The sequence below is a fragment of the Hemicordylus capensis genome, chromosome 10, assembly GCF_027244095.1.
Source record: "Hemicordylus capensis ecotype Gifberg chromosome 10, rHemCap1.1.pri, whole genome shotgun sequence".
NCBI lineage: Eukaryota > Metazoa > Chordata > Lepidosauria > Squamata > Cordylidae > Hemicordylus > Hemicordylus capensis.
In genome coordinates, this window is record NC_069666.1 from 50,402 (window position 1) to 73,551 (window position 23,150).

A 23,150-nucleotide genomic window follows, 5' to 3' on the forward strand; every position below is an offset into this window, starting at 1 on the left:
CCTGACACCTCCAGCATAGGGCGGAGAGACTCCTGCTAGTCTGATGGACCAGTGGTTTGACTCAGTAGAGGGCAGCTGCCAATGTCCCACCTCCCCAAGTGCAGAGGAGAACCTTTCCCACTCTCCCCAGGAACAGCTCTTCCTCTCCCTCCCCTCCCCTTTTTTCCTGCAAAATATCCAACTTAAAGAGTTTTCAAGAACTCAAAAGCTTACACATTCTTAACCGCCATCATCCACCCTTACAGCTGTCAAATTATGTTGCCTAAAGTGAACAGTTAACCCATTAGATGGCAGCAGAGGCAGAAGCGGTGGAAAGGGGTGGCCAGTGCAACCCTCTCCCAGCTTGCCAAAGGCAGTTGGCACTGGACCTGCCCACACCTGGAGGCTCAGAGTTTGGACCCTGACCGCCCCTGCCGCCAGCTATCTGTCCCCTCTCATCAAGGTGGGGCCTTAACCATTTTTGTTTCAAACTCTCTGTTTCTGCACAAATCTAGAAATAGCTATTGTTAGTCAAAACCCTAACCCTAACCGACATGTGGAGACACAAGGCCAAATGCTGTGACTAACATCACATCTAGGGTGGCCCCAAGTTAAACGGTAACTAAAGCCCTTTCCTGCTGCTGTGAGGGTTGCCTGCCAACCCTCCTCAGTAAACACCTGAGCGTGGTCCTCAGCAGGAGCAGAGTGGGGCCAAGTGACTCTTGCTCCTTGTAATGTAAGCCAGGGGCTGGCGGCAGAAGTGGACGTGTCAGGCCAGATGGAGGAGTTACTGACTCACGGCCACATATGGAAAGGCTGACAGGAGAGCACGAAGGGCCACAAGGGCGAAGCAGCAGTTTCACTTCCCTCCCCAAAAACTTCAACACAAGGAAAGCAGCAGTGTTTATTTCATAGCACTCACAGGGAGGGGATGGAGCAGGTCCCAGTAGCTCCAACAGCCACGTGGCAAACTAGTTAGCAACTCCCCTTCCTCCCTTCAGCAGGTGTGGGAACACTGGCACAGCTCCTGCTTTCAGCTCCAGTTCAGGCAGACAGAATGGTCTACTCTAACCCCACACTGCAGAGAAAGAAGAAAGAGTGCACAGTTCTGCGGAATTCAGCTTCCTGGGAATAAATTTCAGCTGTCTTTTAAAGAGAGGAGCAATTTTCTAGCCAGCTGGCTACAGAAAAATGTGCTGGAAAGGGGTGGACAAGATCTGCTGAAGCGGTAAAGGCCCATCCCATGGCAAGGCAAGACTCTCGCTGGTTGGGCTCCAGTCTCCTTGCCGCTCCAAGTACCAGAAAGACCGGAAGTTGATCTTGCACCAGAACTGCAGAACAATACCAAGACAGTGCTCTCTCTCTCTTGCTCTCACTCACTCACTCCAACGGCTCCATTTACACAGTCAGGACTGACTTCCTTCAGATCTAACCTCTGACATTTAAGGGGGCTTAGGTGAGCTCTGGCTTTCTCGTCTCAGTGGTGCTTAGTCACAAGACTCCCTTTGGATACAGCCCGCGATTTTCAGGGGTCGCACAGCCCAGCTCTCCCTGGTGCAGGATCTGGCTTGTATGTCTTTGAACGGACTCCACTGCCTGCCCGCCCCCACAACAGGCCTGAGTAGAGGCTCCAATAATGAAGGATCCCAGATCCCTGTTCACCAGCAGCTCCCCAATGGGGGCCCAAGACCGGCCTCTAGGTCAAGGCTTTGGGGCTTTTCAGAACATGGATGTCAAAGCTAGGTCCCTGAAGATGCAGAGGAATGTGAGGAGAGGCAGATGCATCCAAGGAGGAGTCTACAGATGGCACAGATGCCAGCACTAGCCTTACAAGAGGAGGGCAGAGGCCTTCCCTGCTGAGCTACTGTTTTCAGAAGGGACAAGGGGTGTGCGTGTCTATGGGGTGGGTGTAAGGTTAGCTAGCAGGAGGAAAGAGAGATGGTGGGACTTATGGATTTCAATTAATCCACAAGCCCGCCCACCCCCACCCCACACACTCCCGCATCTGAGTACTGACAGATGATCCCATTGGTTTGTGGGGAGGGAAAGCGAGGATGGCTGAAAGCATGGGACAAGACAGCCCTAGCACAGGGCTGGGGGAGCACCTGCCTGCCCCAGTTGCTCGGGCAGTTGAGCTGCGGTGCTTGAGGCTGCTAGCTCACCAGCCCTCAGCAGAGCACACGTTCCCTGCCTGCACCAAGCCATACCTGCCCAAAGTGCCTCCAGCCTGGGTGTAGTACTTGTTGTAGTCCAGCCGCAGCAGCAGCTGAGCCAAGTCTGAATTGATCTGGTGGTTGTGGACGCTGGAGAGGATCTTGAACAGAAGGGAAGACTGGCTGCTGAAGCCCTGCAAAGGCCAGAACACGTGAGCCCCGTGAGGAAGAGGAGGCTGCCCACGGACTCGGCAGCCCTGACTACCGGCCGCAACTGTGGGCCACACAGTCCCCCCCACCCCACCCCACAAGACTTTGGTTACCAGCCCTGAGGTGGGGGAGGGCAAGAAAGCTCCTGCAGTCAGAGGCAAGGAAGACTCCTCCCCACTCTTTGGGGACCGCTGGCCCAGGGCAGGAGTGTGCCACAGGGCCCTCACCCCGCCCTCCCAACACAGGCTGGTGAACGGACCGAGTGTGGCTTAGATGAGGCCTCCTTTTGCACACAGCTTCACCTACTAGCCCAGCCCAGCGTTGCCCCCAGAGGTCGGCGGTGTTCTGCTGTGACAGCAGCCAAATGCTTTCTCAATCCCTCCTGATTCAGCCACATCCCCATCAGAGAAATGGCCGGGAATGACCCAGGAGCTGGGGTCTCTCCCATCACCTGGGCTACTAACACCAAGGAGACAGATGGTACCTTGGCCAGGATGCTCAGCTGAATGGTACCCCGCTCATCCAGAGGTCCAAGGTTCTGGCTGACCAGTGAGCAGAAGCTGTGGCAGAGATCTAGGATTTCATTCAGGCAATGAAACGCCTGCAAAGCAAAACAGCAGAAAAGGCATCCAGGAGAGGTCTCTGTACAGAGCTGCCACTCTTACCTTCACACCACTCCGGCTTTATTATTTACATTTTATATCCTGCTCTTCCTCCAAGGAGTCCAGAGCGGTGTACTACATACTTTGGTTTCTCCTCACAACCACCCTGTGAAGTAGGTGAGGATGAGAGAGAAGTGGCTGGCCCAGAGTCACCCAGCAAGACTCATGGCTGAAGGGGGATTTGAACTCTGGTCTCCCCGGTCCCAGTCCAGCACTCTAGCCACTCCACCACGCTGGCCTTTAGGGTGTCTCATTCGGTGAGCAACAGGCTTCTTGATATGCTCACTCACATATCAACTATCCCTCCATAAAGCACCCTAGCTAAGGGAACTGGGGCAACTGTGCTGCTGCATTCGTCAAGACCACAGCTACTAGCACAGCTTAGAGCCCGGTCTCGAAAAGCCCAAAACTGCTGTCCAAGTGGCAGCTGTGCCTCTTGCATGGTACTCTGGGGGAGGACTGGGGCTGCCTCCCGCTCCATCAGCCCTGGTCCAACAGCGGCCACTGAGCAGCCAGGAAGATCGCCCCTTGCCCCCACCCAACGGGCAGGTCTGCAGCATTCTGATGCCGGAGGCACCTGGGGTGGGCAGGTGGGTGCCCACGCCAGGCACTGCCACAGGGTGCTGGCAGTTGCTGTGGCTCCTTCAGGCCCTCCACGTGCTGCAGTTCAGGGGGCCTTTGGCCTCTTCCGGCAAGGCAGCTTTTATACCTGCACGAACCTAAGGAGTGGACTGACTACAGTCTCTGTTGGGGTCAGAGCCAGAGGCACTCACTGGTTTCAGCAGAATGAAGGACTGGGCCAGGAGGTTGCTCAAGAAGTGATCGTGTGCCAGTCGGATGCTCTCAAAGTCACGAGTGGAGTTGATCTGTTGGAGCAGCTGTGAAAACTGGGACTCCAGGACATCCACCTGAGGAGGAAACCCCCCGAGAGCCCCCTTCCAGTTCTGCAAAGGACCAGCGGCCTTTGTCTGGCAAGGTCTGCAGGAAGGGTGAAAACAGACTGCCTCACACCTCCAGCCATTTTAGATGGGCAATTTCTGGGTATCAAAAGGGGTGACGTGTGTCCCGAGGAGCAGCAGCAACAACTGAGCCTCTGGAGATCATGCACCTCAGACACTGCTTCTCTAGCTCTGCCTCAGGGCAGTTCTCACATGGGAACAGAGGAAGCTGCCATATACGGAGTCAGACCCCTGGTCTATCTAGCTCAGTATTGTCTTCACAGACTGGCAGCGGCTTCTCCAAGGTTGCAAGCAGGAGTCTCTCTCAGCCCCGCTATATTGGAGAGGCTGCCAGGGAGGGGACTGGGAACCTTCTGCACACAATAATGCAGATACTCTTCCCAGAGCAGCCGTATTATCCCCTGTGGGGAATATCTTCCAGGGTTCTCACATGTCGTCTCCCATTCAAATGCAAACCAGGGCAGACCCTGCTCAGCCAAGGGATCATTCATGCCGACGGCTCTCCTCCCTGCTCCACGCTCTCCCCAAGAGGAAGAGGCAGTGGCTTCGTCCCTCACCTGCAGGTAATACTGCAGATTGTCCACCAGGAAAGTCATGTGATGGCGCAGGCGCCACTTGATGGCATCGGTCCGGTTGGATTCCAGGCGCTTGCACTGCATCTGCAGAGCCCAGCAATGCTGCAGCTCAGCCTGGACTCGCCGCACACTCAGCAAGTACTTGAACACCACATTATACCTGCAGCCAAGAGAAGCGCGGGCAGGAGCCTTCCAGAACACAGAGCAAGGAAGCCCCCTCTCCCTCCAGCAGCCCTTCAAAACCCCAGCTGCTACTGAGCGTCCGCACCAAGGGCTCTCGAATCAGCCCAGACCCAGAGAGGGAGGCAGCACTCACTTTTCCAGAATGGCCGGCGTGAAGAGGATGTGTAGCGGCCACTGAACTTTGTAGGAGAGCCCCAGAGCGGCCCAGCCTGACGTCGGGGATTCGTGGGGAGACAATTCCCGAGAAGGTGCTTCACGAGCCTGAGCAGCGTCTGAAAAGGAAGCCCCAGGATGGCCTGAATCTCAGCCAGGATGGAGCCCAGAAAGGACATCTCTTTGCCCTGCTGTGGAAGACGGTTCCATGCAGGCCTCTCCAAAGGGTGGTCTCCCCTCACACTGAACAGGTCTCCCTTTCCCCCATTTTATAAGTGAGTGGGGCACCAGGAAGTCTAGAAGACTGGGCTGTGGGGAGCCGAGTTGGAGCATCCCACCTCCCAGACACAGGCCCCCTCTTAATGGCGTCAGGCCAGCTTTGGCAGGGTTGGGGTTGACTGCAGCAACAACATACCCGTTGGCAAGGGGAGCAGAGTCTGCCGTCCCCCCAGCCCGGGCCCAGTACCCACCTCTGTGCTCTTTTCCATGGTAGTGGATGGTCAGGTGGAGGAGAGGAAGGAGGTTGTCATCATCTAGCAGTACTTTATGGGCCGACTGCTGCAAGGCCACGTTCACATCTGAGGATCAGAAATGAGAGCTGCCAGCTTTGGGCGCAGGCGGTGTTCCTGTGGAGGAACAACTCTCCCACCGCACTGCCATGGGTAACAGAGACCACTGCTCCCACCAGGTGTGGAGGAACAGCCCCCTCAGCCCCTCCTAACTTTTTTACCACTGCCACCAAGTGGAATTTTGGTATGGCTGGGTCCACTACAACAGCCCTTCAAAAAACAGAAAACCACCCCCAAAACCCCTCAGTAGGGTGGAAAGGCCTATAGGCATGGGGTGGAGACAATCAACAAGCTTCTAATTTTTTTAACAAGAACATTTACTTTTAGAAAAATTAGTTCAATTAAAACATTACTTTTGCAGCCAAAAAAATACAAATTCAAAACAGTTATTAACAGAGCAGGTCAGGGAAAATAAAAACTGGGGGAAATGCATCTACTACCCGACTCTCTACTGGTCCCTACTCAGAGTCTTCTGTGCTTGCTTTCTTCTCAGCTGCTGGCCGGCTGGCTCAGGTCTGGCGCTCCATCCAGCCTGGCTCTTCCTTTCCTTGCAGTGATTTCGGCTAGAAGGCTTCTCCTGCTCTCCTTCTTGCTGGCTGCTCACTCTCTGCATGGATTCACTCTAGCAGACTTCCAGACTTGCTTCCTTCTTCTGCAACCTCCAGCTCTTTCTCTCCAGCAGACTTGTCTTGCCTCTGACTTCCAAGATTCTGTCCAGCCGACTCTCTCTCAAGACTGTTGACTTCACTCCCAGGACTTTCTAACTAACAGACTCTCTAAACACTCCCAATATATACAGTTTCTCTGGCCCATCAGTTCCTCAGCCCAGCCAATCAGAACCCCCCAAATCTCCATTTTTAAAAATCTCCCCCCAAACCAACTGTCAAAATGCTAACCCCAAAGTGAAACTGCAGAAAACCAAGCACGCCCCCTTTTGACCCTGCCACCCTTCTCCATGCACAGCGATCTGCAAGCACAGAAATCCTACTTGGCATACTGCAGAGTCCTTATGAATATCACACAATTGATTTATCAGGGCTTATCAACAAGAAGAGGTTTTGGAATATTAACACACGATACAATAAAGGGGCTTATTTTCAGAAACCTAAGAGGCTGCGGCCTCGTCCCTTCACTGTTCCCGAGAGCAAGATGGAGAGAGGCTTCCTGCCACTCCCACCCACTGAGCAGCAGCCCCAGAGCCTGACAGAGGCCAGGCCGCTTGCAAGGGCTCCATCTCCGCCTGGGAGGGGGGACTGCAGCCCTCCTTCCCCAGTCCTTGCGCCAACTGGAGAGGAAGCAGAGTCTCTGGATGGCCAGCACGTGCATGGCCGAACCTACTCCCCAGGGCTCACAGCTCAGCAACCCCTTGGGGCCGCCCGACAGGAGGGGCCCGAGACAGAGAGAGCTCCCAGAGACTCACCGTGCTCTGTCACTGCAGTGGGAGGCGTCTTCAGCATTTGCTGGGCAATGTCAATGAAAGCCTGGAAGAGTTCTCCTCTCCCCAAGAGGTAAAAGTCTTTAATAATCTAGAAGGAGGGAGGGAGGGAGGGAGGGAGGGAGGGAGGATGGGTTACTAGAAGACTTCAGGTGATGAATCCTCTGTCCAAGAGAGCCCTGGCATGGCTGCCCACTCCCAGGAGAAGGAAGAGCGAGCTCTGGAAAGTGGGCAAGGAATACTGCGGAGGAAGAGGCCGCATCAGACTGCAGCTGGCCAGGCACCACCAGGCCTGTGTGGCCAGGGAGGCCTGGCTGGCCAGAGCAAAGGGGGTCCATCCATGCGGCCCCAGTTGAGGGGAAGGAGTTGGGGCTCGTGGACACTGGCCGTCATGTGGGAGAATGGGCGCCTGGCCTTCCACAAGGTTTGCAGCAACTGCCTGGAGACCTTTCACCCAGTGCTGAGCAGAGAGGAGGGAGAAATGCAGCATTCACTCGGGGAGATGGGCGTCTCTGGCGCCTGAACCTCTCGGCTCCTCCCAGCTGAGCCACAGGAAGGACTCGGGGCCACGAGGCAAGAGGGGGACCTGGGTGCCCATAACTTTATTCTTATTGCTCAGAATATCTAGATATAGATACATACACAGACCACTTTTCAGCCAATCCAATAAATTACCTTCAGCTGCCCCATTAAATCTGATTCTTCCACCATTAGCTTCCACAGGTGCTAAGGAAAGGGGAAAAGAGCTCATCACAGCATCCAGACCCCAGCAGACTCCTTGGAGCTGCTGCTGCTTCCCACAAGGCCCTCTCCTCTCCCACAGAGCACACCAGCTCCCTCTTCCCTGCGGCCAGGGCTGAATCCGCCTGCCCAAGATGGCTTGGCTGTTCCTTCTGCTGGCACCTTCTCCTGGCTGGTTCTCTGTGGGGCCCATGAAAGACTCCCTGCCACCTGGCAGAGTCCCAGGACTGGGGCTGACCTCAGCCACAGTGCTCCGGATCCAGTCGACGACAGACTCAAAGTCCACCAGGTTGAAGAGAGGCTGCTGTTTGAGGCGATGCAGCTCAGCAGCAAAGGTGTCCTCCTGGTTCTTCAAGATAGAGCCTGTGGGGCAAGAAAATGCAAGGAAGGAAGGAAGGAGGGGGAGTGGGGCCCAGTCTCTCCTGCCTGCAATGTCTGAGGCTGCACCCAGAGCAGACACCAGGAGCCACTGAAGGCTCCCCTGATGCAGCCCTGCATTCTGCTCCAACCACTGCACCGTGAGAGGGAGGGTGGCAAATGGAAGGTCGAGGTGCCGGAGAACCTCGTGACAGGGTCGAGAAGGCAAGTGCTGACAGGACAAGCTGAAGGAGCTGGGGATGACGGGCTTATGTGGCAGATGGCCGAGAAGCCTCACACGGAAGGGAGCTGGGGGGGCAACTGCTCCCCCTTATCCATGGCGATCAGGGCAAGGGGCAGCAGATCCCGCTTCGAGACTGGGGGGTGCAGCCGAAGCTGGCTGTGGGTGGGTCTTCCTGCTCTTTGCAGGAAACAGCTGGGAAAGCCTCTCCTCGTTCTGAAGTGCCTTCAGGGCACTAGGACGCCATAGCCCACAGGGTCCCTTCCTACAGAACAAGGATCAGCACCAGCTGCAGCCTGAGCTCCAGGCTTTCCTGCTAGTTCCCATCCTCAGCCTTGGCTGAGATACCCTGGGGCAGCACAGGGGAGACAGAAAGTGATTCTCAGGAGTCAGAGCTCCTCCCTCTGCTTGGTGCGGAGGAGAGCAGCCGCCATCTGCAGACGGGGGCATGCAGTCACTGCGGGAGGCAGACCCGCAAGCCATCTTTGGCTCCAAGGGAGCTGGCCTTCACCAGCGAGAGATCAAGACCTCTCTTGAACTGGGGCCACGGCTTGGGCAGGGGGGTGGGTGCACTGGGTGGAGCTGGAGCTGGCTGGCACCCTGCCAGTACCGCGCTCCAGCCAAGGCTTTCTGCGCACAGCAAGGGCCCCAGCTGCAGGAGGAAACGCAAGGCCACCCTGAGCAGAATCGGGGCAAAGGGCTATGCAGCAGACTCTCCGCGGGCCCTGGGTCCAAATGCCACTCGGACGGCAAACCAAGGCAGGCTGCCAACACCCCACAGCCAGCGGTCCTGGCACAGCAACCAAAGGGCCCTACCTTTCTTGGTAAGGCTCATGTTCTGACTCTCAAACATCTGGACAGACTCGCCCACAAAGAGGATTTTCTCTGCAACGCGCACAGGGATGTAGGAAGGCAACATCTCGATTCGCAGAGAGAACTGTTTTGGAGAAGGGGCCAGCATATTTTCCTCTTCGATCAGCCTCTGTCAGAACAAAGAGGGGGCAAGGTGGGGACGAAGAAGAGCAACGGGACGCGACATACGTGCAGCCCAGAGATGAAACCCCACCTCTTCCAGAAGAGCTGAACCGGGCGGAGAGCATCTGCACCTCTTGTTCTCTTCTCGGCTTTCCTCTCGCCCTCCCTGCCTGATGACCCCTTCTCCCCCGTTCTCCTGCCGGCAGTTTCTTTACCCCCATCCGCCCATCCCTGTCGCTAATCCATATACTATTTATCTCTCACAATCTAAAAAGAAACATGACACAGATGCCAGCAACAGCCACTGGAGGACTGGTGTACTGGGGCTGGATAGGGCCAGTTGTTCTCCTGCTAAATACAGAAGCCATATTACCCCTTTAAAGGTGCCTCTTTGCCCAGTTAGAAGAGACCCCTGGGAGAAATCTCCTCTCTACGGGGACTGTCCACACAGCACGCTGCACATCAAGTGTGGGGATGGAGGGACAGACTTCAAGGTTATGGCTTGAGGGATGGGGGAGGGTGGGGTTAGGGTTAACCCTAACCCAGGGGGCCTTGACCCAAGGAGCAGAAGGGAAGACCTGAGTGGTCCAGGGGAGCCACTTCAGGACTAGCCGTCAGCCTGGCTGTCGCAGGTTTGGGAGCCGTCCGACTCCCGTCTCTCACCATATCCTGGAGCTCTCGCAGCTGCTTCCCTGTCAGCCCCCCGATGCCCAAATCATCCTCATCCTCTTCCGGCTGGGCAGAGACAGTCCCCGAAGAAGGACCCTGCTTGATGAAGAACTCCTCGTGCTGGTCCAGGAGCAGCCCATGCAGCATCCAGGCCGAGAGCTGCTTGTACATGACAGCATGGCACATGGCCAGGACCCTGGAGAGGGAAAAGGGCCTGGAGCTGGAGGAGGGCAGTGGGGGGCAGGCACCAGGAGGGCAGCCATCCCCACAGGCACGGCCGCCACGCTCCGGCTGGCTGAAGGGGGAGAGCAGCGCTGGGGCTCCGCAGAGCGGTGAGGGACATGGGAAGCTGCCTTGGACAGAGTCGGGCCCTGGGACCATCCAGGTCAGTCTACACTGACTGGCAGCGGCTCTCCAGGACAGCAGGCAGGGATCTTTCCCCGCCCTGCCAGGAGATGCTGCTGCCAGCCCGAGATGGAGCCCGGGGCTACTCGCCTTCCCCCTGAATAGCAGTGGGGCTGGAGGAAAAAAGACCTTGCTGTGGCACCAGCCGCCTGGCATGCCTCTCCAGTCCTCAGGCTGGCCACAACTCCAAGCAGCCGGAGGAGCTAGAGAGCCCCAGCGAAGCCACTTACTTCTCGAGAGCGCTGCGCACAGGCGGCAACCCCCCCCGGCTGTATCTGTGGGTGACCTCCAGGATTTGACAGCCATGAATCTGCAAAGGAAACAGAGCCACAGACATCTCTTCTACAGGCAGCGTCCAGGTGGACTTCACAAGGCCTCCCTCCTCCTGACAACCCCAAAGAGATGAAGCTCATCTTAAGCCCAGAAGTGCCTCTAAGAAGTGCCCCTGCCTCCGAAGAGCTCCTCTTTCTCACTCTGCATTTCAACGAGTTGAGAAGAACAAGCACCATCTGGGCTCCTAGCAGGGCTTATGCTCCCTCATCCAGCTGGACCAGTGTCTGGGAAGAGGCAGCCCCTGCTAGTGGGAATCTGGGGCGCCAGGAAGGCCAACTGTGCCACTACCACGGCAGAAGGGAGAGCAGCAAGCCGCGGGGGGGGGGGGGGGACCGGACACTCTTGGCGGTACCTTCTGAGTCTTTATCTGTTCCACCACAACCATCAAGGAGGGGAAAAGCAGCTGAAACTGCAAAGCAAGCAGCAGCACGTAAGGAGAGGCTTGCAAATTGAAGTGGCAAGTTGGCAGGGTAGGGAAGCAGCGGCGGCGGCGATCTGGCCAGCCTCACCACCAGTCCAGCTTCTGCCTTTGACTTCAGAGCAGGGCCTGTCCGCCTCTCCCTGCAGGATGGGCTGTCAAGGCAGACATTTGCAGAATGCATCCCTGGGGAGAAACGCAAGCGAGCAGAACTCACCTGGTCCAGCGAATAGTTCACGTGTGAGATGGTGAGGTGAGGATCAGCCAGGAACTGTCAAAGACAAAGGGATGGGAGAAGACCAGCAAGAGCTTTTAAGCCCAAAGGCCAAAGGCCAAAGGCCCGGGCAGGAGGGGTGTGCTGGGAGAGGCTGCTGAGGACACAGACGCCCCAATGCCTGCTGGGTATCTTTCTCCATCCCTTCTGCAGCTCAAACTCGGATGCTGGTGAGGGTGGCACCAGCCTCTGGGCGACTTGCCTGTAAAACGGCGGCTCTCCTACCGGTCTCCTGGGGTGCTTCAGAGCTTGAGGTCCAAGTCCCAGCTCTGTTGCAATTCAGGTGTGGATTTATTCACAAGGTGAAAGTGGGCCCCTGTCTCCCCCCACCCCCACAGCGCTGCCGCCACCTCCAGAGATGTAGGGGGGAAGTAAAGACCAAGCTGCCACCAGCTGGCACCCCACACAGCCCCCCCTCCCTCAGGGGCTCAGAGATGTGCCTCTTTCCCCTGCCCTTGTCCAAGGGGGCCTGCTGCCACCCCCCCCATGAGCGATGGCATTGCTCTCAGGGTCCTCTGGCCCTCCCACCTCGGCAAGGCCAGCGGCACAGCCTTCTTCCCTCTGGGTTACCTCCTGCTCCAAGTCCAGCAGCGCCTGCCGATAGGGCCTCAGGACCGCATCCAGCCCGGTGCAGAAGGCCCGTAGGTAGATCCCTTGCTGGGAAGGGGGAGGCTCCTGGGGGAGGAGGAAGGAGAGTCAGCAGCCCCCGCCCCCCCGCAAGCCAGCAGCCGGTGGCGGAGCGCCCGCCCGCAGCCCCCCAGGACCAGCCCCCACCTGCTCGCCCCCTCCCGCCCGAGACCTCCAGCGCCAGAGAGGGAGAGGCCGCCCCCGCCCCGCTCTGGGCTCTCCGCGAGGAGCGCCCCCCCCCACTCTCGGGCGAGGGCTGGCCCACCTGGCAGGGCTGTCGCGACCCGGGGCGGGGGGGGAGCCCACCTGCGGCGGGGGCTGCGGCGGCGGGGCGGGGGGCGGCAGCAGCGGCTGGACCTGCCCGGCGAACTCCTCGCTGAACTCGCTGAAGCGGAGGTAGAAGCTGCCCAGGCGCAGGATGCGGCCCAGCAGGCCGGCCTCGCTCGGGTGCAGGAAGGGCAGCTCCTGCGACACCTGGCCGGGGCGAGACGGGAGAGCGGCGGAGCCGGTGAGCCCGCGAGGAGGGGGAGGGGGTGGGGTGGGGGTGAGGGAGAGAGTGGGGGTGAGGGGCCTCCTCCCTCCTCCCCGCGGTGAGGGTGGGGGTGGTGGTGGTGGGGGGGGGCCTCCTCCCTGCGGTGGGGGTGGGGGGGGTGGGGGGCCTCCTCCCTCCCTCCCTCCTCCCCGCGGGCCGAGGGCACCACCTGCAGGCCGCCGCCGCCGCCGCCGCCGCCCACCACGAAGAGGCCGCCGGTGTAGCCGCGCAGCGCCAGCAGCAGCTCGTGGATCATCCCGGCCGCCGCCGCCGCCTCCGCGCAGGGGCCGACGGGAGGGGAGGGCGGGGGGCTCCCCCTCCAGAGCCATAGAGAGGCCAGAGCAGGGCGGCAGCGCCTGCTTCCGGGCTCGAGCCCGCCCTCCGGGTTGCTGAGGCGGCGGCTTTCCCTCCACGAGCATCTTGACGTCCCGGAGGCAGATCGACCCCCGGAGGCAACGACTGAGGCGATCGCAGCACGACCCCCCGCCCAGCTGCGGTGCGGTGCTCGAGGCGGGGGCGCTCCAGAGCCCCCTCCCTCCTCCCCAGCCGCCCACCGCAGGCAGGCAGGGAGGGAGGGAGGGGCTCAGTGGTGCTCCCCCCTCCTCCCCCTCCCCCCCCGCTCTGGGCGGGGGTCTCCCGAGGCGCGCGACTCTCCTCCTCTTGCTGCCGCTGCACAGCATCCTGGCCGGAAGACCCGAGCTGGGAGGGAGGAGGGCGGGAGGAGCAGCTGCCCGAGCGAGCAGGGCTCCAGCTCTGGGCCCCCCTAAGGCGCAGCAGCCGCGGCCAGGAGTCCACCACACCCGGAGAGCGACCTGGAAGGGGCTCCCAGGGCGGAGGAGTGGAGGTGAGCCCAGAGTCACCCAGCGAGTATCACGGCTGAAGGGGATTTGAACTCAGGTCTTCCCAGCCCTAGTTCAGCACTCTAACCACTACACCACACTGATCTCCTATAATGAGCACCTCTGTCGTGCTTGGATTCAGTTTCAGTTTGTTATCCCTCATCCAGCCCATTACTGCCCATAGGCAGGCATTTAGGGGATGAATGCCATTTCCTGATAATGATGATAAGGAGAAATAGATTTGGGTGTCATCAGCATACGGATAACACCCTGGACCAAATCTCCTGATGATGGTAGATAGATATGTAGCTATTAAAAAGCATTGGTGACAGAATGGAGCCCTGAGGGACCCCATATAATTGCTCTTGTTTAGAAGAGCCACTGTCACCAAGCTCTCCCATCTGGAATCTGCCCGAGAAATGGGAGCGGAACCACTGCAAAGCAGTGCCCCCTATCCCCAACTCCCCCAGGCGATCCAGAAGGATACCATGGTCGATGGTTCTGAACACCACAGAGATCCAGAAGAACCAGCAGAGTCACACTCCCTCTGTGGATTCCCCAGTCAAGGTCATCCATCAGACCAACCCGGGCTGTCTCAACTAGGGATGTGCACAGAACCGTGGCGGGGCAGTTCGAAGGCGGCAGGGGTGCCTCTTTAAGGGCAGGGGAGGGTGCTCCGCCCCCCCATCACCTTGCCCGGCCATGGGAGATTGGCCTCTGTCCATCACTAAGGGATATGGTGATGGATATCCCTGAGTGATGCCCTTCTAGGGAAGGCTGCTTAAGAAGCCGTCTAGCCATTGCCTCCTCCAAACACACATGCCACCGCCCTCTCCGTGCCCCCAGCCCGGCCCTGCTCCCATAATCCCCAAGCAAACACCAATGCAGCTGGGGGTTCTGGGAATTGTAGTCCACAACATCTGGGAGTCCCTGTTAGAGGGAACACTGCACCCTCCCCTCCCTTAGCAATGCTTTTATGATGCAGACCAGGCCACCTCCAACAATCCTCCTGCTAAATAGAAGCAGCCGAGCTGGGCAAAACAGGCACTTCTGGATGTTTTTATCCAGAAAAATGTTTCCAGTGTTGGTTTTCAGCCACAGACTGGGTGCCCCTGTCAAGAATGCTGTGGGGGAGTTCCTGTGCAGAGCGGGGTGTGGGCTAAAAGACCCCTCCCCAGCTCCTTTCCCACCCTGACATGCCCCTACAGCCGCCTCTGGACAGCAGCTCTCACCTACGCAAGCCTGCCGGGTCCCAGCGCCCCGTGAAGGCCTCCCTCACGGCAGCGGGGGCAGGTTGCTCTAGTTTTCTAGCCGGAATACGAGCCTTGCTCTGTCCTGCGGCGAGAGCTCGGAGCATGTGCAGAGCGCCTGCCTCCCCGCGGCATCAGGAAGAGCAGTCGATTAGATTCCGGGACGGTCAGTCTGGTATAGCAGAACAGCGCAGCCCTCTGCATCCTGCCACCGAATTAAGTGGGTTTACACCCGAGGAAACGTAGCCCACGCAGGGATCTACGTGCCCTGGAATCCTATCACCATCCTCATCCTGGATGTCTGAGTCCTGGTAGAACTGCGAATGGTGGCAAGCCTGGCCCAGGCAGGCGGCGGCAGCAGCATCCCCCTTTCTCAGGGCCGCCCGGAGGACGATTTGTTATGGGGCGCGGGCGGGGCGGCTAACCAAGTTCCGTATTTATGACATTTCTGTTTTATACCGCCGCATCCAAAGGCTCCTCTGGGCGGTGCACAACGAGATCAAGCCGCTTATTCCTGCCTCCGCCTCCGAAGCTGCAGGAGCGCCTCCCTCAGCTGGGCCCGGCAGGCGAGCTCTCCCTCCTCCCGCGACGGGTCCTGGGCGGGGGCTGCTGTCACTGGCCGAGAGAGCGGCCCTTCCCGCGGCCAGCAGCCGCCGAGCGGGAGGGAGAGGAAGGACCTCGGGCCGCCAGCCGGAGAGGCGGCACCCAGGCGCCCTGCTGGTGCTGGTGGTGGTGCTGCTGGTGCTGCGCAGCCCCGGGAGCAGCCCCCGCCACGCCCGGAAGAAGAAGACGAGGAGGGGGAGGACGAGCCAGCCAGCCAGCCGCTCCCCGCTCGGGCTCCTCCTCTCCGCCCTCGCTCGCTGCCGCCGCCGCCGCCGCCCAGCCGACCGAGTCCGCCCCTTCCTTCCTCCCTCCCTCCCCGCCTCTGGAGCTGGTTCGTTGCAGACGCTGCTGCTGCCGCCGCGCCCCAGCTCGCCCAGAGGGACCCGCCGCCGCCGCCGCCGCCGCCGCCCGGACTCGCCCTCCTCATGTCCAGCTCGGAGGAACTCGACGGGGCGGGCGTGGCCCGGCCCCACTATGGCTGTGAGTTTCGGGCGCGCGCTCTGGGACCGCCTCAGGGGGTCGCGGGCAGAACTGCGCCAGCCCCCAATGCCTGCCGGCGGGCGGGGGGGCGGGCGGGCGCGACCCTTCCTCGGCCTCCACCCCCGGTGGTGGCGCCCCCCGCCCAGGAGGGGACAGATCCTGCCCCCGCCCCCCCCCGCTCCCGTGCCCGGCGCAGCAAGCGGGGGTGGGGGGGGCTGGTAGCCGGGGGCGGGCGGCGGTGGCTCTCCCGCCCGGCCGGCTGGCCGCATGGCCCTCGGCGGCGCCCGCTGAATGACCCGCCGCCCAGAGCGGGGCTGGGCTGGGCTGGGCAGCCGGCGGCCCGCGGAGGAGGGGCGAGAAGGAGACCTCTCTGTCCGGCGGCGGCGGAGAAGCGGCAGAGGGCAAACTTCTCCCTTCGTTCTCGAGGAGGGGGAGGCCGGCGGGGCGGGGCGGGGCTGCTTGCTAGGGCGCAAGGATGGGGGCGCTGGCCGGCTGGCCCCTCTTCAGAAGGCCTGCCCCCCAGGGCCTGCCCCCAGGGCCCGCTCCACCAGCCCCCAACGGCCATGTTCTCTGCTCTGCGGAACTGCCCCCCCCCCCGCCCCACATCTCCCTTTGCCAGGTGACTGCTGCGGAGGGTGAGGAAAAGGAAGCACTGAGGGGCCTGGCTGAGACTGGGGTGGTCAGCAATGGGGCCCCGCCATGGTTAGGGTGGAATCCTGGCCCAGCCGGGTGTCAAGGGAAGCCGCAGGGTGGGGGTGGCTGGATCTGGCAAGCCTTGGCCTGCCAGGCTCGAATCCTGCTTGGAGCGCTTGGAGCCAGAGAATAGGAGACCCGAGTCCGGCAGGGAAGAAGGGCCCGTCCCCCCCACCCCCGCATGGCTGGCACTGCCTAGCAGCATCTTTGGAAACCAACATATCTGTAGAAAGTTTCTTTTTTCGTTTGGCATGTAGGCTGGAGCTTGAGTCTCCTTCTGTTCAGCCACAGAAGGGAACTCTTCAGGAAACCAACTCCAACTCGCATGCCAAGTGAAGCAAAACTGCCCCTCTGATTTCGAAGCTGGGGGAGTCTTCTGCGTCTTTGACCCGAAGGGGGCTCTCGGAGCAACTCGCTAGGCGTCACTGGCGCGGCCCTCAGTTCATCAGCACCGCCAAGCCAGCTTTTCCAAGCAAGGAGAAGATCTGTGGGGGTCGGGGTCCGGGGGTCCTGAGGCAGGCGGAGCCGGGAGCCACGGCTGGGGGGGGGAGGCAGACACACTCCCGCCCGCTTCAGTCCAGCCCTCCCAAGGGGGGAGGCTTGTTGTGCTGGTTTCTCAGGAGGTGGTCGGCTTCCCGGTGGGCTGATCTGGAAAGTGCTGGGCGTTGAGCTCTCCTGGGGTCTTGCTCTGTGTGGGGCGGACAGAGCCGGGCACTGGGGTCAGAGCAGCTCACCAGGCCCCTGGAAGCAGAGCATTCTGCGGCGGGGGGGGGGGGGAGGCCAGAAGTGGTGGGGCAGAAGAGCTCCATGTCGTGGCATCAGCCAGTCACTTGCACGCTTCGTCTAGTTCCTGAACGATAATGTAGTGGGGAGAAACCAGGACTTGGGGGGGGTGGCTTAAAACCAACCTGTCCTCCCTCCCAGAGAGGGGTGTGATGTTTCTGGGGGCCGGACGCCTGCCCCTCTGTAGTGGTGAGCAGCCGCTGCCAGTTGGGCAGGAGCTGCAGTTTCAGGCCGTGGGCTGTTTCTGTGTGTGCCCTCTGCCGGGTGGGGGGACCTGGATGGCACATACAGGCAGGGTCCGGGGGGGGCGCTTCCTGCCTTCCTTTGCTTGTGGCTGGCAACAGCCTGGATTGGGCCCACACCGTCTCTGGCACTGGGCGAGTCCTTGCATGCGAGAAGAGCCCAAGTCTCCAGGCCTTGGTGCTTTGGCTGCAGAGACCTGCTGTGTGGGGGGAGAGGGTGGCAAGAGGGCATTGGTGGGCCCCCGTCTCCCCACGGGGCCCGGTGGAGCTTCTGGGGCTGGATGGGGAAGCCAGAGGGGCGTGCGAGGTCCGCCAGCCGGGGTGCTGCTGCCCAAGCCCTGCCGAGCCCCCCCCCCCGCTCCTCCAGCAGTGCTGGGCAGTTTTGTGCCAGCCACCCCGAGGGTAGGAGACTCCATACTGGGCGGGGCGGGGGGGCTCACCGGGGCTTCCTTCCGCCCGGATCCTGAGGGTGTGCCTGTCTCCATGCAGCTGTCCTGGATAATGAGAGGATGACGGCAGAAGAGATGGACGAACGGAGGCGGCAGAACGTAGCCTACGAGTACCTCTGCCACCTGGAGGAAGCCAAGAGGTGAGACCCTGGGGGGGGCTGCCCTTGGCCCCTGGCGCCCAGTATTGTTCACGCGGAGTGGTGGGAAGGTTGCATAGCAGCCCCCCGCCCCCCCCAGTCTTTGTCCATACCTGCTGCTGCGGGGAGGTGGAGCGGGACCCATGGAGCTGAGGGGAGGAGCTGGGCGCGCTCAGTCTGGAGCTGTTGGGCCAGCAAAGGCTTGGCAGAAAGTCCTTCTGTAGCAGGAAGGGGCGAGGGCTCCACCAACCTGTTTTTTCTCATTGTGAGTTGCCGTGGTGCGGCTCCGCACCGCAGCAACTCACAAGTAGACCCCCAACTGGGAGGCTTAAAAGCAGGCTCGGGGGTCTCTCTAGTGTGCCCTGCGTGCTTGTGCTGGGCATACTGGAGCTTCCAGGGGCTGTGCGGCCCCCGATCCTCCCAGCCCCCGTAACGGAGCTGGCATTCGTGTGGACGGCCCATCCGGCTGCCCAGGGCTTCCGCCCTGCTTGTCTGCAGCCTGCAAACCCTGTGGAGGCGGATCTCCTTGATCGTGAGACCCGCCTCACGGTGTTCAGTACTAAGGAGGAGAAGTTATTGCAGTTTTATACAGCTAAATATAGTAAATCTTGCTACAGAACTTCTACACAGCAGCAAGCAGAGAACATGTCCAGGCAGAAATTCAGCAGATGCAGCTTTCCCAGTCATTTGCGACATGTGTGATGATCCTATTTAGTGTTTGGAATTAGAGGAAGGTCGGTCGTGCAACTGGAAGTGTGGGCGTAACTGTAATAGGGCAAGGGGAGTTGTCTGGGGGCCCACTGCCCTGGGGGCCCCCCAGAGGCAAGTCACATGACTGATTCAGTGTCCAGACCTGGAGCTACCAGAACAGCAGGTCTTTCTCTAGGGCCCTTGTGTGACTTGATGACTTGCCTCGTGAGGGGGGCAGGGGCCCGTTTTGAAATCTTGTCTCTGGGCCCACGCCAACCTTGCTGCCCCCCTGCTGGAGAGTGCTTGTTATTAGGTGAACTCCTCTGTGTTTTTCACAGTTGTAGTGGTAATAAACCTTTGTGGTGTGTCAGTGTCCTGTCTGTGTTGAGGTGTAGCTGTTTTCCAGTGGTAACGTGTTTATGCAAAACCCTTTTTCCTTCACCTTTGCAAATACTTGAGGCAGTTTGTTGATCATTTGACTGTGCTGGCAGTGCAGGTTCCAGAGGACTCTGGTTCGGCCATCTCTGGTTGGGAGGGGCTTTGCTTTGCTTTGCTTTCCCTCTTTCTTTCTTATTCTTCATTTCTGTGAAACGTGCAAAGGTTTCCCAGTCGTGCAGAGAGGGGCACGGCTGTGTCTGGGCAGAACAGCTTGTACCAAGGTGGCAAAGTGGAGCCTGTCCTCTTGGGGCTCTTTCCAGAGCTCCTGGCAGGTGTGAGCTGATTCCGCCCCCTCCATCACAGCAGCAGACTCAGAGCCACACAAACCCCACAGGAGGGGAGGCGTCCTCTCTCCTGCCTCCCAGCCAGAGCCATCCCAGTCGCAATGGGGTTGGGGGACGGGGGCCTCTCTTCACACTGGGAGGCTTCTCTGCAGGTGCCTCTGCCTCCTAGCTGGAGGGGGGCTGGGGCCATGTATGTGCTGTTGGCCCAGGGGAGGGCAACGTGGCTGCTGGGAACCGGGCCCCCTCCCAGGGGTGGAGCGTGGCCATCCCTGGTGCAGGAGCCGTGCGCCAGCCTAGGAACCTTTCTTGGGCAAGGGCAGCAGCCCAGAGCGGAGGGGCTGGGCTTGACTCCGCTGGCTGCTGCTGCTCCCTCGCCAGACCAGGCTGGTTTGGGTGTTTCTTCCCTCCGAGCAGCACAAGAGGTTCCTGCGTCTCTGCTTTTTGGTTCCTAATATGACAGGAAACCTTGACCCAAGAATGCGAGGAGGAAGTGACTCACGCTTTCCTGCAGCCTCCCCTTGCTCTCTTCCGGGCCAAAGAGCCCAGCCCCAAGGACGTGCCTCTCTCCGGTGGCAAGCTGGCTACACGGAGCACAGCAGCCCAACTCCTCTGGGCGGCCGCTCCGGCGGTTGCCTGCTGCCAAGTAGGGCAGAGATGTGCAGGGGCAGACTCGGCCTCTGGGCCGGCTGGCGAGGGGTCTGGCCTGTCCTCCTGGAGAGGCCTGGTGGCAGAGTGAGGGATGCCCTGGGCCAAGTTGCTTCCTCTCCGGCCTTTGGAATGCAGGCTCCCCTCCGCTGCTGCTGCTGCTGCCGCCGGGGCTTATCGGCAGTTCTAAGCTGGATACAATTTTGAAAGCCTCGGTCTGCAGCCCGAGGCAGAAAGCAGTTCCTGTGTGGGGCCGCCGAGCCCTTCCAGAGCCTGGCCTCTCTCGGCTGGAGCGACGGGGCTGGCAGGGCGGGTGCTGCAGGGCGCCAGAGGGCGTTGCCCTGCGCCCCCCTCCGGTGCCGGCAGCAGCCGCGGATACCCCACCGTGTCACTCCGGCTCCGATGAAGAGAGGCACATCCGTGCTGCAGGCAGGAGCTTGTCAACGGTGCATAGGCCGGGGGCCCCTTTCTGGGAGGGGAGGGCATTGCGCTCCTGGCGGGGTGTGAGACGCGCTCGGCAGCTCCCCCTTTCTCTAGTGTTGGCAACTTGCCGCCTCAGCAGCTTGCCTGCCCATGGCTCTTTGCTCCTTCTTGCCCTCCCCCAAAGGGGTTTCCAGTGAGTGAAGCCATACTTCCAGAAAGAGCCACCTGACAGCACAGGGCTTGGTGACATGGTCACTGGCCCCTTGGTGCTAAGCCAGGAGTCCCAGTCCTGGCTGCGACTAGCTCTGGGCCTTGGTCAGACGGGGGGGGGGGGGGCTCGGGGTCAGCGTTTCCCACTTGCTGTGGTGAGAATGGGATGCCCTGATTGGAGTTCTGGGTCGGAGCAAAATAGCCAGGGCTTGTTTGAACCGAGCACGAGTAAAGCCCCCTCTTCTGTGCCTGTTGGCCTGAGGGCAGCCTTGGCCTTTCCCAGGCCTCCTCCGGCAGTGTTGGCAGACTGTAAGCCCTTTGGGGCGCAGACCCTCATGGAAGGGGCTCTCTTCCATGAGCCCCGTGAAGATCGGCGCAGAAGTGGCCACTGCCCCGTGGCCGCCTTCCCTGCCTGGGCCTGAATCCGAGCCCCTCCTCCGTTTCCACCCATGAAGCACAGCTCTGGACCTTCCTTCTCGGCGTTGCCTCCCACCCGCCCGTTCCTCCCGCCCTTGGGTGCCGCTTGCTGCCACAGGCCGGGGCTCTTGCATTCAGCTGTGCCCAGCAGCGGCAGTGGCACAAGAGGTGGTCCTGGGACTGAGGCCCTGATATCCCCCACCCAGGGGCGTAGCTATAGTTGAACGAAAGGGGTCAAAGAGCACGGGCCCCCAGCTCCTGAGGGCCCTCCAGCTCCATCCCTCCCTATTTTCTGCATTCTCTCCCTCACTCTGGGGGCTGCCCAAGAGAGGGATGAACACGGGGCCCCTCTCCCCAAGCTACGCGCCTGCCCCCAGCCCAGCCTGCCTCTCCAGCGGTCCCTTCTTCTCCAAGGGCCTGGAAAGGATCCTTGGCAGGCCAGGGAGTTGCAGCAGGTGCCTGGGCTTGTTGCAGCCGGGGGAGGATCCCAGGGTTGGGCGGCGCACCTGGCGAGCATCCTCCTGGATCCACAGCGGAAGAATCTGCAGCATGTCCAGACGCGTCCGCTTGCCGGCTGCTGAGCCCTTGTGCAGCCCGGCTGGCTGGAATTCTCCCCCCTGCAGGATCGGGGACGTTGGGTTCGCTGCACAGAGGCTGGTCCTCTCGGAATGCGCCCTGGTGCCAGGACGCGCCTGATCAGTGGGGCGGGGTGGGGGGCAGGGGGGGTCCTGATGGGGACATTCTAGCATCCGGCTGCGTGGTGAGCCTGTGTGCGCGGCCGGTGGTCCTGTGGTGACTCTGGACACGCTGACACAGAGGGAAAGCACCGGACCTGGCTGCCTGGGCTGGTTTCAGCCATGGCTTCTCAGCTGCTCATGAGGGCCTTGGAGAGGATTCTGTGAGGGCTAGAAAAAGCGGCCCGCGTTGGTTGGCATTCGTGGGTACTTGCTTCCTTGCCGTGTGGTTGGAAAGAGCCCCTGGCTGGCGGTGCTGGTGGTGGTGGTGCCAAACGCCTCGCTTGGGAGAGAGTTGTGACCAGGAAGCTGTTCTTGCCTGCTGGTGCTCCAGAGAGGCTGGGTGGGCTGGTTGCTGAGTCCTGCTGGGTTTTCCCAACCCCGTTGTCAGCTGCCAGGCATACCGAAGCATGTCTGGGGAGAGGAACTCACTTCCCCCCAACAAGCTGCTTACTCAAGAGCTGAGCGAGGAAGAGGGCTCAGGTTTGCGCCATTTCCGAGATGGGCAGGAAAGGGCTGCCAGCTGCCGCTCTTCCCTGCCGAAGCCCTCGCTGGCTTCTGGACCTGCCAAGTGCAGCTCCTCCATGGGCCTGCCGCTGAGCCGGGGCACGGGGCCCTTTCCTTCTGCCTGCCGAGGATGTTGGGTTCTGCCCCCTTCCTCTGGAGAAGCCTCTGTTTAGTACTGGATGGCCTCTGGTTTGAAAGAGAGGGATTCGGTTGGCCACAGATAAGGGTGAGCTGTTTGCTAGCGTGGAGTTGTGGCCAGACATGCGGGCCCCACATCAGAGGGGAGCCTGGGAGGTGGCCCCGCAGTCGTCTGGCGTGAGGCTTTCTCCTCACACAGGACCCACGGCAGACAGTGTCTGGCAGCAGCTGTGTGGGGATTTCCTTGGGGGTGCTGGCTGCTGAGACGGCAGACACATTCCCTGGCCTGGTATTGGAGACCCCAGACCTACTCCTAGGGGCACAGACATCAACATGGATGCAGAGACTGCTCAGGATGTCACAGTGGAGCACGCCCCACCTGGCAGGCGGGGAGGGGGGAGCAGCAGCAGCAGCAGCAGCAGCAAACCTGCCCGACTCCCAGGCCTGAGGACCTTGTGGCTAGAGTGGGCCTTGGGCTGTGTAGGTCCACAGCTGCAGACAGCTTTGAGGGGAGGTGGAGCCTGTCCTGAGCAGCAGGTTCTGGGACCGGTGCCTCGGGGCAGGATGATCTCCGGGGTCTCTCCCGGGGACTTTGCCGTGGGAGCGCCTCTCTCTGGGCCACGGAGCAGCCTTCGTGCTTCTTGCCTTGTGCTGCTTTGGATTCCTCGGGGAAGTGGTTGAGCTCCGGCAAAACGGGTCGGGCAGGTTTGCTGCTGCTGCTCCCCACTCCCCGCCTGC

General features: G+C 60.6%; 2 protein-coding genes across 5 annotated transcripts in view; one reads left to right on the forward strand and one right to left on the reverse strand.

Annotated features, from left to right (window-relative positions):
* Positions 1-869: 869 nt before the first annotated feature.
* Positions 870-12,884, reverse strand: TUBGCP4 (tubulin gamma complex associated protein 4). Of its 3 annotated transcripts, none has more exons than XM_053272038.1 (18): positions 12,620-12,884; positions 12,184-12,392; positions 11,862-11,966; positions 11,235-11,288; positions 10,952-11,008; positions 10,497-10,576; positions 9,856-10,057; positions 9,034-9,199; positions 7,858-7,982; positions 7,554-7,604; positions 6,864-6,969; positions 5,345-5,452; positions 4,855-4,993; positions 4,521-4,698; positions 3,778-3,912; positions 2,827-2,943; positions 2,187-2,326; positions 870-1,057 (listed from the first exon to the last, which is right to left on the reverse strand). In XM_053272038.1, the coding sequence occupies exons 1-18, from the start codon at positions 12,867-12,869 to the stop codon at positions 1,042-1,044; spliced, it is 2,238 nt and encodes a 745-aa protein (XP_053128013.1). In that variant the 5' UTR covers positions 12,870-12,884; the 3' UTR covers positions 870-1,041. The 3 variants fall into 3 exon arrangements, with proteins under 3 accessions (XP_053128013.1, XP_053128012.1, XP_053128014.1); XM_053272037.1 differs by lacking the exon at positions 870-1,057 and adding an exon at positions 1,080-1,310; XM_053272039.1 differs by lacking the exon at positions 870-1,057 and adding an exon at positions 1,083-1,310 and having other exon boundaries at positions 12,225-12,392; positions 12,620-12,763.
* Positions 12,885-14,539: 1,655 nt separating this feature from the next.
* IQGAP1 (IQ motif containing GTPase activating protein 1) overlaps positions 14,540-23,150 on the forward strand; it is a 45,444-nt gene continuing 36,833 nt past the window's right edge. The window contains exons 1-2 of one of the 2 annotated variants that reach the window (XM_053272036.1): positions 14,540-15,622; positions 17,830-17,929. In XM_053272036.1, coding sequence (XP_053128011.1) covers positions 15,568-15,622; positions 17,830-17,929 — 155 coding nt within the window. In that variant the 5' untranslated portion in view covers positions 14,540-15,567. Of the gene's footprint in view, positions 15,623-15,897; positions 16,242-17,829; positions 17,930-23,150 lie in introns of those variants that run through there. The other variant, XM_053272035.1, reaches the window with a different exon arrangement.